The sequence below is a fragment of the Blennius ocellaris genome (genome assembly GCF_963422515.1).
Source record: "Blennius ocellaris genome assembly, chromosome: 7".
NCBI classification, from domain to species: domain Eukaryota; kingdom Metazoa; phylum Chordata; class Actinopteri; order Blenniiformes; family Blenniidae; genus Blennius; species Blennius ocellaris.
The window spans coordinates 16110564-16123927 of record NC_137656.1 but is presented as its reverse complement, the minus strand read 5'-3'; the positions used below and the strand labels follow the sequence as shown (position 1 = coordinate 16123927).

The 13364-nt window shown below is 40.6% G+C and overlaps 1 protein-coding gene across 1 annotated transcript; it reads left to right on the top strand.

Annotated features, from left to right (window-relative positions):
- The first annotated feature begins 208 nt into the window (after nt 1-208).
- On the top strand, nt 209-8611 carry mvk (mevalonate kinase). Its single transcript, XM_080499683.1, has 10 exons — nt 209-394; nt 718-865; nt 1115-1259; nt 4026-4181; nt 5160-5263; nt 5431-5476; nt 5643-5733; nt 6131-6250; nt 6373-6526; nt 7767-8611. The coding sequence occupies exons 1-10, from the start codon at nt 317-319 to the stop codon at nt 7916-7918; spliced, it is 1194 nt and encodes a 397-aa protein (XP_080355809.1). The 5' UTR covers nt 209-316; the 3' UTR covers nt 7919-8611.
- Nucleotides 8612-13364: the final 4753 nt, after the last annotated feature.

Below are 13364 nucleotides of genomic sequence, written 5' to 3'. Positions count from 1 at the left end.
CGCTCTGATTGGTCAGAAAAAGTCAAAGCTTCACCCGTCCCTCATCGTGCGTGTCTGCTGTGTTTTTAGCACTGTTAAACCATATCGTGCAATAGACAGTCAGCATTTACGACATCTCGGTATTGTCCGTAAAAATGGTTTGTTAAGCTCCTGGCACTCTCGGAAAGTTAATTGAAGGCGTGACATTTTGAGGAAGAGCCGTCGCCTGCCGCTGGTTGAGAGGATTAAGGCTCGCTGGGCTTCCTGGTCACTGTCAGTGAAAAGTTGGAAGTGTGGGTTCAGTCTGCAGGCTGGACACTTGGACACTGTCACGGAAATGCAAGTGAAGGAGATCTACGTGTCTGCTCCTGGGAAGGCGATCCTGCACGGAGAGCATGCCGTCGTTCATGGAAAGGTAAACAACCAGGCTAAATCTACAGCAAATGGCACAACAAATGATGCTTTGATTTCAGTGCCAGTCAGTGTTCCTTAAAGAGCACACAAAACCTACTTTGAACTGAAGACAGACCAAATCAGGTATCAAGGGAGGCAGTTATATTTTTGGGGGGCTCTATGATAAAAACTAAGACTACAATGGATGGCTGAACCCCAAAGTCCTTCATATATTCAAACTTTTTTAAGAGGAACGTATCTTTCATGGTTTTGATAAGCTATTGTATTTGTTCTGCCTCTCACATTATGAATCCCCTGCATGCTTTGTCTTTGTCTTCACCATAGGTGGCTCTTGCTGTAAGTTTGAACCTGAGAACGTACTTGCGATTGGAAGCCACCACCACCAGCAAAGTCAGCATCAACCTCCCCAATATCGACATATTCATGAGCTGGGACGTGTCTGAACTGAGGCAGCTTGTTCCTTATTTCCGTGGTAGGACATGATTGAAACACAGGTCACAAGCATCTACAAATACCGTTTCTCTCCTGTTGCAACAAATGTATGCTTCTCACTGTGTAATACATGCCAAGATGTTCTTTGTGTTGGTTGTTGGTAAATTAGGCAGCTGATCCCATGCTATTGCAGACATTTAGATTATTTTCATTTTTACTGTCAAGTTTCTTTCATATTCCGTCAGAATAAGTGTTGTGTTCTGAAATGCCTTTTGCCTTGTGTTTCGAGGTAAGAGCGATGAGGTACAGCGCTTAGATGGAGAACTTGTGAGGATCCTGCGTGAGTTTGTTGGTATAGCCGATGGAAACTCGGATTCTTGCAACATGGCTACTCTGGCCTTCCTGTACATCTATCTCTCACTGTTTGCTTTGAGGTGAGTGGAGTTATGTGTGATGACTGAAATTACATTTCTGTCTTCAAGATGTTTAACAAGTACAGAACATTTCCACTGAACTCCTACTACATTTAAATGAGGACTTATAATTTCAAAGGTATTTAAATAGATTACAAGGTGTGAGCAGAAACATAGGTTTGATGGTAGTACGAATACCTTAATTACAGTAATGTCAGTATTTACAATGTGTAACTTCCACCTCTGGTTAGTTACAAAAAAAAAAAAAATCTATGAAACATCCAGACTCTAATCAAAGTGAATTGAGTTTCGAAGCGTTTCTGTTGGTTTTTGATCAGTAACTTTATTTTCCTGACAATCCAGTGTGAGCCGTCTTTGAGAAACAATGCACCAACAGTTAATAATGTGATGTGTCCTTGCTGATTGTCTTCAACAGGCAATGAAATGCAACAGTGTCAGAAAATTCAACACTTTTGGTACTTGCAGGCAATGACTGCTGCAACTGTATCTTCTCACTCACAGTTACTGAGTAAACTTGTGAGGGAGAGTCGAGGTGTGAAACGCAACTATGTTTCCGCAACTATGTTTCCAGATGGATTGTTGAGGGAAAGGAATTGTAGGTCTCCAGTATATTAAAAGGGTTGTGTAATATGAAGTGCAGTTTTTTTGGTGGAAATGGTGAGGTTATAATTCTGTCCCAAAGCCTATGTGAAAAAACTAATTTTACTTGGCAGGACAACAAGGGGTGTTACTGAAGACTTTTCTTCTTTCGGTTATTCTAACACTTAAGAATCATTCTTCAAAGCAGACATTCATGAATTTATTCAAATGACCTGTCATGTTTTCCAAAAACTGAAATTGTATATCCTCTGTGCAGTGATTATGAAGGGATTGCCAGATCAAATGCCAAATGTCTTGACATTGACGCATTTGGTTCTATACACTTGCACTGTGGTAGAATAGAATAGCATGGAAGGGACATACCTTATTAATAGAAACTATTTAGAAATGATTTCACTTCATTGCTCAACACAGAATGGAACATGGATGGAATGAATATAATATAATGTTAAAATATCAAATAAGTCAGAAATTAAATTAAATAAGTCAATATTAACATGTAGAAGGCTTAACAGTGACTAATATATGCATAGATGTAGTCTGGGTGGGCTCAGGTGATAAGTGTGGGGAGTCTGTTCTTTCTATTGTGTAGGTTTCCTCCCATAGTTCAAAAACAATCATTTGAGATAAGTTGGTGAATTTAAACTTCCCCATAGGTATAAATGTGAGTGTGTGTCGTACTTTGACTCTCTAAGTTTGCTGTGTGATGGACTGCTGACCTGCCCAGTGTGTACCCTGCCTTCCCCTTGCAAAAGTTGGCTTCAGCAGCTTAGAAGATGGATGCCTGGACAGATGCACATTTCTTCCACTGCTTTCAGTCTCGATGCTTGATTTCCATCGTAGCAACAGAATCTCTGTTCTGTCAGTTGTCGTATCTATCAATGGAGTTTGGTGCCTTAAAGGTGAAGCATGGAAATGTTTGTGATTCATATTTGAAGTGAGTGTGTGTACACAAACTGATATCATTTCCCAAGTCGATTTATTTTCTATGATACATTATTTTTCAATAACAACCCCACTTTAGATAAACTTTAGTGTCTGTTTGAATCGCGTTGAATCTGAATCCTGAAAAAGTTTGTCTTTGGTTCTTTTCTTAGAGTTGAAAAACAAAAGATTCAAGACCTTGAAAGGGTTATTTTTTACTTTCATGTCATTATTTACTGCCGTCTTCCATCCATCCAGTTTCTATACTACTTGATCCTGTGCAGGGTCACAGAGCAATAGAGCCAATCCCAGCATATAATGAGCGAGAGCAGGATACAACCTGGACAGGTCGCCAGTCCAGAGACTTGCATTCACATGAACCTTTGGGCAAACGTGGGGGACACTCTGACCACATCACTCGTCCATCTCGGTCACACACACATTTACACCTACGGGCAGTTTAGATTTCAATCAATGGCTTTTATATAGCTGGGAACTCAAAGTGCTTACCGGTACATTGCATTATTCATTCACTCCATACTCGGATGGTGCTAAACTATGTATTGTAGCCACGGCTGCCCTGGGACAGACTGATGTTTTTTTTTTTTTTCTGCTGTGTTTTACTGTTTGTCAGCTCTTAATGAAAGATCTATTTTCAAAGTTATGTTAGTTAATGCGCTCATGGAGATATAAAACAAAAAAAAACAACAAAAAAAACAAACTCTACTCTTCAAAATAAAAATAGTAAGTAGAGATGAGTGGAAAGGCTGGTTGTTAAGTTTCAGCGTCTCCGGTAAGATGCTCAGGAACATTAGAGCTGCAGGTTGTCCAGAGGTTTAATCGGCACTGACACGGTGCTGGCGTGTCTGAGAGAGGTGATGGGTTCTGACAGCATGGCCACTAATGAGAGTCTGGCACTGGGCCACTCTGCACCCTTTAACAAGTCTGGATGTGTTTTTCCCTCGAGAGAAGAGCTGGACAATTAGTTTAGAGTATTCTCCTTTCTGCCCAAAAGTAGCTTCCCTGACAGACATTGACAGAAATGTCAAGTGAGTTTCTGTTGCAGATAGTAGTGTACACATACACATACACATAAAGTATGGAATGTAACTGCCATCTAATGTTTTTTTTTTTTTTAAGCGTGGTACAAAAAGTAATCGTGGTCATTTTAAAATCCAACTCATAAACGGCTATTTTTCAGGGCATAAAAACAGGAGCTCAGTCTTTCTGGTTATTCCCCAGCGAGCTCCCCAGCCTGACGGTGTCTGTGTGGTCCGAGCTGCCCACTGGAGCAGGTCTGGGGTCCAGCGCCGCTTTCTCCGTGTGTTTAGCTGCAGCTCTGCTCTGTGCAAGTGGAGTTATTCCCTCTCCCCTCAAAGAGTCGGATCATACCAGCAGGTAATCATCATCAACAATGAGCGTGCTTTTGTATGTCTCTGTTTTACATAAATACGATCAGGTGGGTTAATGGTGAGGGATTAGTTTTGTGTTGTATTTTATGGATGCCTTGCAGTGCAAATATTTTAACATGACCTGCTTCAGCCTGAGTTTTAGAAAAAAGACCATGAACAACAACTTTGTAAATAGCTGAAGGTCAATCACAGTTACATTCACATGCTAACAGAAACCATGATAGTTGCCTTAAGCAGACAAATCTTATTAATACAGTTACATTTTAGGAGAATTAACCAAGAAATGTAAAAAAAAAAGAAAAAGAAGTCAAACATTTGTATATTGGTGGTGATACCGTGTATAGATATTTTGATTGGATACAATTTTCCCCCACAACATTGTCTCTAAAAGACTGTGGAGCCCTCTCTGATTTGTTTGTCTTCTCTGGACTCTCGAAAGTGTCGGAGCATTTTTAAAGAAATAAATTTGACATTTTTTTAGCACACAAATCCTTAAGCCACCACCTCTAATACACCTCTCATGTATATCTGTGTATCACATGCACCATATCATGTTTAGAGAGGTGCCTTATAAATAGTTATTATTATTGTTATTATCAATTATATTATTCTTATTATTCTTATTATTATTATATATATCAATTGACACAGCAAAAAGCACACAAACACTGCTTTTCATATGCTTATTCATGATATTTGTATTCAATTAGTATTGTTTCCATGTAAAAATGCTAAAAAAGAGAATCAATCTTCCAATGTGAACATTAGAGTAAGGTATAAAGGACTTGTGCTGTGCTGCAAAGTTGATTTAAAATTTAATTGTTGGCTCATTAAACATGAGATTATAATTGGCAAACATGCAGCCATGTTGCTTTTGAGTATCTCGGTGTTTACGTCAAGGATGGAGAGGTCACTGAGAAAAGTAGAGTACAGGTCTCCTCTTTAGATTTCTAAATGGCTGCAGGTGGTGTCAAGAGGACCTCGAGCTAATCAACAGCTGGGCTTTCAAAGGCGAGATCATCATCCATGGTAATCCTTCAGGAGTTGACAACGCTGTGGGAACGTGGGGTGAGTCCTGACATTATCCAGCATGCCATGCTGTAACATATGGTGGATTACCTGCCTCTGTGAAACGCATCACTCTTTACGGAAATATCTGAATATTGTTGCGCCACTGTTCATTATTGTCTGATCATTATTCTCTTTAATGATTCTTGGTTTTCCTTTTAATGTAGGAGGCATGCTGAGATTCTTGGCTGGGAAGATAATACCACTGAGCAGGTGCTACTGCCGATTAACTTTTCTTAATTTGGTATCATTTTAAGAGTCAATTAGTGGGAGCACAGCATACTTTGGTGATCACACAAAACAAATATTGCCTGGGTAAAAGTAATAAGAGTGATACCTTGTTTGCTTGAACTCTCTGATCTGTCTGTTTTGCCTTCAGGGTGCCGTTATTAAGAATCCTCCTCACTAACACGAAGGTACCACGTAGCACCAAGGTACTTGTTGCCAGGGTGAAGGACAAAATTAACAAGGTACTAAATGGTTTCTTCCTCCCCCGTGTGTTACTTGCCGACACTGTAATTAATATAATGGGAGGTGCTTTTGCATGGCAGATACTCTTGAGCGTGGCATTGAGTGCCTTCATAAAATATTAAAATTAAACTCTTAGCCAGCACCCTTGTGTGCTGTTGCCTTGGTGACACCAGCAGGTGTGCCGATTTCTGCCTCAGACGGTGACGGGCCGGGGTGGTGTTATGGCAGTGTTGTGATCAGGCCAAAGTGTAACCTGACATTTTTCAATCCGGATTTGTATAAATCGTAACCATCAATAAAACTGCTGGCATTTTTACACAACATGCACATACTTGTTATTTTTTTACACAAGCGACATTTGCTGTTGTTAGCATTCTTTGTTTTCCTCTCCTGTAGTTTCCTTCCATCATGGGCCCTGTGCTTGACTCAGTCGATGCCATTTCCTGCACTTGTGAGAAAGTCCTGTCAGAAATGACGTGTGAGCCCATCACAGGAGAGCACTACCACATCCTGGAGGTGATGTCTGTTATTTAAATGTAGCATTTGATATTAAAATTAAGTTTGTATTCAGTCAGTCTATATTCACATCTGCACAGGAGCGGCAGGTATCAATCACGGCTGCGCTTTTTTATTTACAGGAGCTCATTGACATTAACCAGCATCATCTGAGTGTGATGGGGGTGGGACACCCCACCTTGGACACTCTTTGCCGGGTCACGTTGGCCAGGGGCCTCCACAGCAAGCTGACCGGTGCAGGGGGAGGAGGCTGCGGCATCACACTCCTGAGACCAGGTCGGCCAGTGTTTTTCATGACTGCCTACTTTCTTTCGAGATTTCTTTCTAGAGTTCGTTCTTTCTAGATTTTGAGATGTCTTTCTAGATATCGTGTGTGCCTGCCCCCCCCCCCCCCCCCCCCCATAATTTTCCTCCAGATTTTGTTTTGGATTTCTTTCTTTCTAGATTTTGCAGATTTCGTTCTACATTCTTTTCTTTCGAGATTTCCAGATTTCTTCCGAGATTTCATTCTAAATATCTTTCTAGGTTGTTTTTTTAATTTCTTTCTAGATTTTTTTCTATTTCTATTTTTTCAATGCTTTTGTTTCCCTGCTTTTGTAATTATTCATTTATTTATGCATGCCATGTAGTTCAAACAGTTCCCTTGTTTGGTTAAGGTGAGACTGAATATTTGATTAGATTTGTCTCGTGATGAATTGGATTTGATGTGGAAGTTTTGATGAGTCAAACTGTCAGACTCCCGCTGACAGCAAATATTCAGTTTTTCTCAAACACTTCTTGTCTACGTCTCAGAAACAACTATTTGAGTGGCAGGAAATGATGATCAGGCAGCACAAGCATGAGGCCTCTCCGGTGCTGGGCCTACTGTGCAAATGGTTATGAGGAGCCGCTGCATTATTCTTTGATAAAGCAAACAGGCAAAGAACCTGCAAGTTCAGTCTTTGTTTACGCCCGCAGCATACTGAATCCTAATAAGTTTAAAAGCCTCCAAATAGATGCTAAATTGATCTCGATTTGTTTTCTTTGCATGTATTTTGGTCTGTGGACTATGTTTTTAAGTGGATTGTGATATATCTGTTAACTCTGAAGCAATGTGAGCATCTGCAAAACAAGGCATGCAGAGATGATAGGGGAAAAAAAGTTGTTCCTTCTTTGTACTTATAAGATATTAAGAGGAAAGTATGATTTTTATCTGGACATGCAAGTAGCATCAGTATCTCTGGGCAGTTGTGTTTTTATGTGGAACTTCTGTTGAACTTGCTGGGTTTTGGATCATTTTCTACTGTATATTACAGAGGGAACCACCTGGTGGTTGGTCCAATCACACAAATAACAAGAAGTCTTATTTTTTTGTATGTGTCGGTATTATTTAGCTTGATAGCACTGTTAGCAATAATTTTGATATAAATTCCTGGCTTTGCATCAGTCTGCTCTTTCAAACGCAGTAAGTGGTTTTGTTTTTTCAATTCTATTACAAATGCTGACATGACCTTATGATGACTTGTTTGTTTTGTAGAAACGGACTCCTCGGTGGTCCAGAGCACAGTGCAAGACTTGAGAGATTGCGGATTTGACTGCTGGGAAACGAGCATCGGTGGGCCGGGCGTCCAGCAGCACGCACCTGTTACTGTAAAACAGGATATCCTGGAGATTTTAAACCGTTACTGAGACTCACCTAAAGGGTGAACCGGAGGACAGGAGCACCGTTTGACTCTTTGGTGCTGTTAACTCAACACTCGGAGGTATGCTGGACTCCTGAAGAGGGCTGAGTGAACCTGGAGGGGTCTCACACTGAGCACAGAAGGACTGAGTCACCATGAATATTAAGTTTGGGTTTTCCTGACTGAAGGAAAATAAATCTATTACTATTGTAAAACCAGCAAGTCAACTATGCAGTTTGTTTCAGGCCAAGTAACTGGAACTTAGAGCTAATCTCATGCACTGATATTGTTGTCCAATAGGGGGCATCAGAGTCGCATCAATGGCTTTTGTAAGGTTTGATTTAGAAGACAAGGCCATGATAAAATTGATTGATGTGCAAGAGACTCACTGGTTGGGCTGAGTTGCATTTTCCCCCCAGATTTTTAAAGCCATCATTTAAATTGGTTTCGTGTTCATGCTTTTTTTACACTCTGAAATATACAATAATGGATGGATTTTTTTTTTTATTTGATTTCGTATGGAACGATAGTTGGAAATGACAAGCTGGCGGAAATGTATTCAGAGAATTAATTACATGTGAGTGGCATCATTCTTGTGAAATTATTAACACGGATTCATGTCTTGTAAAATTTTGTCTGAGCATTCAGTGTTATTTTGCTGTTTAATTTCAAACATAAATGATTTGTGGAGATTTTTTTATTATGTCCGCTCAATTTCTTCTAAGAGTGTCTTATATTTCTAACATATTTTGGCAATGCATACTTGTCTCTGTGATGTGGTTTTGTTTTCCGCAGTTAAAGACAGACGGGTTGTTTTGTTTCGCTAATAGAGGACAGGGAAAGGGGGACAGCAGGAGTGTGTGGCCCCTATGGAGTCTGTGGATTAGCGCCACTATAATGTGAATCAACAACATCCAGTGTCCTTCACACACACACACACACACACACACACACACACACACACACACACACACACACACACACACACACACACACACACACACACACACACACACACACAGAGCAGCTTTTCCAAAGTCTTCTCCACGTAATCGCTCATCCTCCTAAGCATTACAAAATATTCTGCAAATGCCGCAGATGCGGAAGACGGATCTGTTTAGAATATCCCTGATTTGGAGAAAAGGTCATTGTGGGATTCGGTTGAGTTTGAATATCCATTTCATTTTCTATTTTTTAAATGTCATGAAGATTGAGGAGTACAAATCTGGCAGTGTACGTGAATAAACGACATTTGTCACCCTCCCTTCCTTTTCCGCCCAGCGCCCTCCTCTGTCCTCTTGAATTGTGTCATCTTTATGTCGGGGCAGCCCCCCGTCAGCGTGCCGCACAGTTGCCCCTAACCCCTGCTGGAATTTAATTACCACTGCGCTTTTCAATTGAAATGGCATTGACGAGGGGGGACAAGAAGGAGACAACGGCGAGTTTTATTTGAAGCCCCTCTCTTTCTTTTCTGTCTCATTCTCTCTCACTCCTTTTGGCCCTGCAAGGCACAGATGGTATTATTATTATTTTTTTTATATATATATCAATGTCAGCGCCTTCTTCTTTCTGCTCTGATGAATAGAATCTAAGGAGGGCCTGAGATTATTTCAGATAACAGGGGGAGTGAGGAAAAGAGGTCAAGGATAGAGGGAGAATGTCAGAATGAGAGAGATACAGTGAATCCGGTGTGCTGTCCCAGCAGTGAGGAGGTGGATGTACGAATCATTTAACATTTAATGTTTTGGGGTTTGAGGGAGTTTTGTCTGGATGGATCAATGTGAGAGAATCGTGGATGAATAATTCATTTCGTCCAAGCAGGAGGAATAAAATGTTTAATGTGAATTTGCTGAGTGGTCATGCTCACTGTGGCACATTCCCTCTGGTCCACTGTCGACGGGCGAAATGCTTGTCAGGACCCATTAAGTTTGAATACAGAATTGGACCTGACTGACAAGCTATATCATGAAGATGCCGGCTGATTTGACTGATGAGATTTCAGTGTCTGAAATCTGCAGGATTTTATACATTTACATATATATCAACCTCTGAATGACTTGATTGTTCTGTGCCTCGATGTCTGTGCTGAGAAACGAGGCAGAGTTGGCCACAGCAGGGAGGATTTGTGCGACCGTCCTCTCTCCCCGCACTCATCCGGACACAATGACAGAGGGAACATCAACATCATGAGCTCCTCTCCGTCATGATGAGCTGTACGATCCTCCTGGGGGTGTTTGCCCTTTCGGTAAGTGGGGGGGTTGGCGGCTGGTGTTAGTAGTAGGGGTCCGATCAAGACGGCAGGGTACAAGGGCGCTGTCAAAGACCTCAAGAAGATTTAATTTTACACTTACCAACACTTAGAGAAATGCAGTTTCTTGTTCAAAATAATGTTCACGACTTTTTTGAGATGTTCCCCCATTTTAAAATGACTTGAGTATTAAAAGCACTAATTTGTTTTTGCGCTTCTATGGTTTAGATTAAAAAAAAATGTAATGGCGTAGCTTATTCACTTATTCAGCCTATTACTGAGTCAGTATACTGACTTTTGATGCAGCTGCTATGATGCATCCACATCCACTCCAGTTTAACATACCTTTGACTCTCATCTTAAATACTGACTTTAATGAGTATATCCTGTGAAAAATGCAAATCATTCAGCAGAGGGTTTCTCAAAGTGGGTCAGGATGTTTTTTAACCCCACACCAAGAAGTATGTCCTCGCTGTTTTGGTTTTTTTCCCCCCTTGGTTTGTTGATGTTTTTCCTCCTATTTGACTCATTGTCTCATGTTCCTTCAGGGTTGTGCTTTGACCACTTTCATTCCTCAGATGGCAAACCTTTTCTCAATTGTTCTCAACTTGGATATAATATTTCAAATGAGGTTTACACCTGTGGATGTGTTTGGTCTAGCAGGTTTCTTTTCACGACTGTGGAACAAGCCCACAGTGCATGAGCTGTATTATTGTAAACATTTGAAACACATGACATAGAGCAGCTCCAATTCACATCTCAGTTTCCATCATGGAATTGTATCATGTCATTGTATTGATCCTGTAATTGATCCTGTGAAGTCTAAGGCACCTACAACAAACTCTGTCATCCCTCAGTGCCAGGAGCGCTCTTGTTTAATTGCAGGCTAAGGCGCTGGTTTTTCATGTTGCCTTTGAAAAGCCTTATTGATTTTTATACCACCCTTCATCCTCGCCGTGCTCCGTTTTAAGAGCAAATCCCTTGTGTCGAAGTTGCCCAGAATGTAAAAGTCTGAAATCTGTCAGTGCTTTTCACAAGGCTTCCAGGTGCTATCCAGACACGTTAACACTCAAGTTAAAAAAAAAAGAAAAAAAGTGAGGCCTCTTTTTTTCAATGTTTAAATAGAAGAAGGAAGAAGAAAAGGGTGTTTTATTCTGCCCGTCTCCCTTCCTCATGTGGGACCAGTTGAATGGAAGAGTGTGCTGGAAACACCAAACAGATTGGTAAGGTCAAGACTCACCACAGGTTTTACGCTTCATTCGTAAAGCTCCTATTGCACTCTTACACTGGACTGTGACCAATTGGAACATAATTTGTGAGGGGATTTACAAAATATCCCTAAACATCTGTATTTATCCATCTTCAGCATTGCGCTATTCAACTCAGGCTGGAGCTGATCCAACCAGGGTGCGCGTGTACACACACACACACACACACACACACACACACACACACACACACACACACACACACACACACACACACACACACACACACACACACACACACACACACACACACACCAGTTAACCTGAACACTGTTTTTAGAGTCTGGGTGGGGGAACACCAACCAGTGCACCACCCGCCCTAGTTTATTTTTTACACTCCAAGTCATTGCAGATGTCTGTAATCGTCTCAAACAACCTGGTATTTATATGATCAAGAATTGTCATACAGCTGTTGCATGACATTTGCACGTTGATTGCCAAGCAGTTGCAGCAGCTTAAAACCTTCTTTCATCAAGATCATTTCTGGGGGAATATGTTGCACGTTCCATTAAAAATTTGCTCCAGATTTGCTCAGTGGTTTGTGTGAAAAGCACAAAGTATTAATAATTATAAGTAAGAATGGTCACCAATTGTCACATTTTCCTGCATTCCTGGAAGACAAATAAGAAAGGAGAAAAACAGTATGTTCAGTATACGGCAAAATAGAAATTGAGAAATAAAGGACTATTTTGTGTCTCCCAAGTAAAGATTTGTTAGAATTAATTACATTCTCTTTGTTATTAATGTGCATTAAGGTCTCCTCTCTGACTTTAAGAACACACTGCATGAAATAATCTGAACCCCTTCAATTCTAACAGGAATATATTTATGTCAGACTTTAAACTGCTGCTTCGATACTGGTGCCGAAATATATTCAGTATGACTGTCTATATAGAACAAAAACATCCTAAATGAAATTTGATTTGCATTAATTTGAGAAGCAGCTTATCTAACATTCATACTTTGAACTTGCTTTGAATTCGAAATAGGTTCTCATCATTTCCCTGGGATTGCAGCCAATTTATTGGATTCAGTTATTTTTTTATTTTTTTATTTGCTCCTCAGAGGCTCGGGGAGGAGGATGATCTCAAAATGTTACCACATGACACCGTGTGATTGATGGACCATTAAAATGTCAGCCAAATGTACTTAAAACCACAGCTTTTAGGTTGATAAATCATGGCACAAATGGATACATAAAGCTGTTAGAAACAAATATTCCCATCTCAAGCTATCTGCAGTCAGATAGTAATGGATGTTCTATCTGATGTTCTGTCTGTCTTCCTGGATGTTTCTTTCTACACATCCCCCCTTCTCGCACTGTATCTCTGGACCGGTGCAGTCATGTAATTACAATGGGACAGGTAGGTGTGTTCATATTTCATCTGCTGCATTCACGATAACATCTAATAATCTAAAAGCGTTGCAAAATTGGTATCTCGTTGCTCATGCATTATGAATGAGTCACTGATTGCTTTTTTTGCATAGATTAGCAATCATTTCACAGAAATCTTTCTTATAAAAATGTGCCAGGAGGGTTCTATCTCTTTTTCTGAAGAGTGGAGTTGCCACATCCTGCTGCTTTTTAAGATAAGACCGATCAGGTGATACCACTTCTCTTTTGGCCCCTCTGCTCCTTCGTTTGCTCTCTGATTTACTTCTCTATGCATATCATCATGGGGGGAGGCAGAGGGAGGTGATAAGTGCAATTTTCAGCCCACTTTGCAACTGATTGCTCACTTAGTGAATATATTCAGCATCTGCAGTGTTATTGTGTTTGTAGCCAAGTGGCTAAGTACCAGCGAGATTCTTTGGCATCAAAGTAAACATTTTCCAGCTCCACGAGCGCATCGAGACATGCAGATCATTTTCCTCAAAGCTCAGAGATCCATGCTCACAGAAGGATTTCGGTCACCTTTGGTCATCCTGACCTGTAA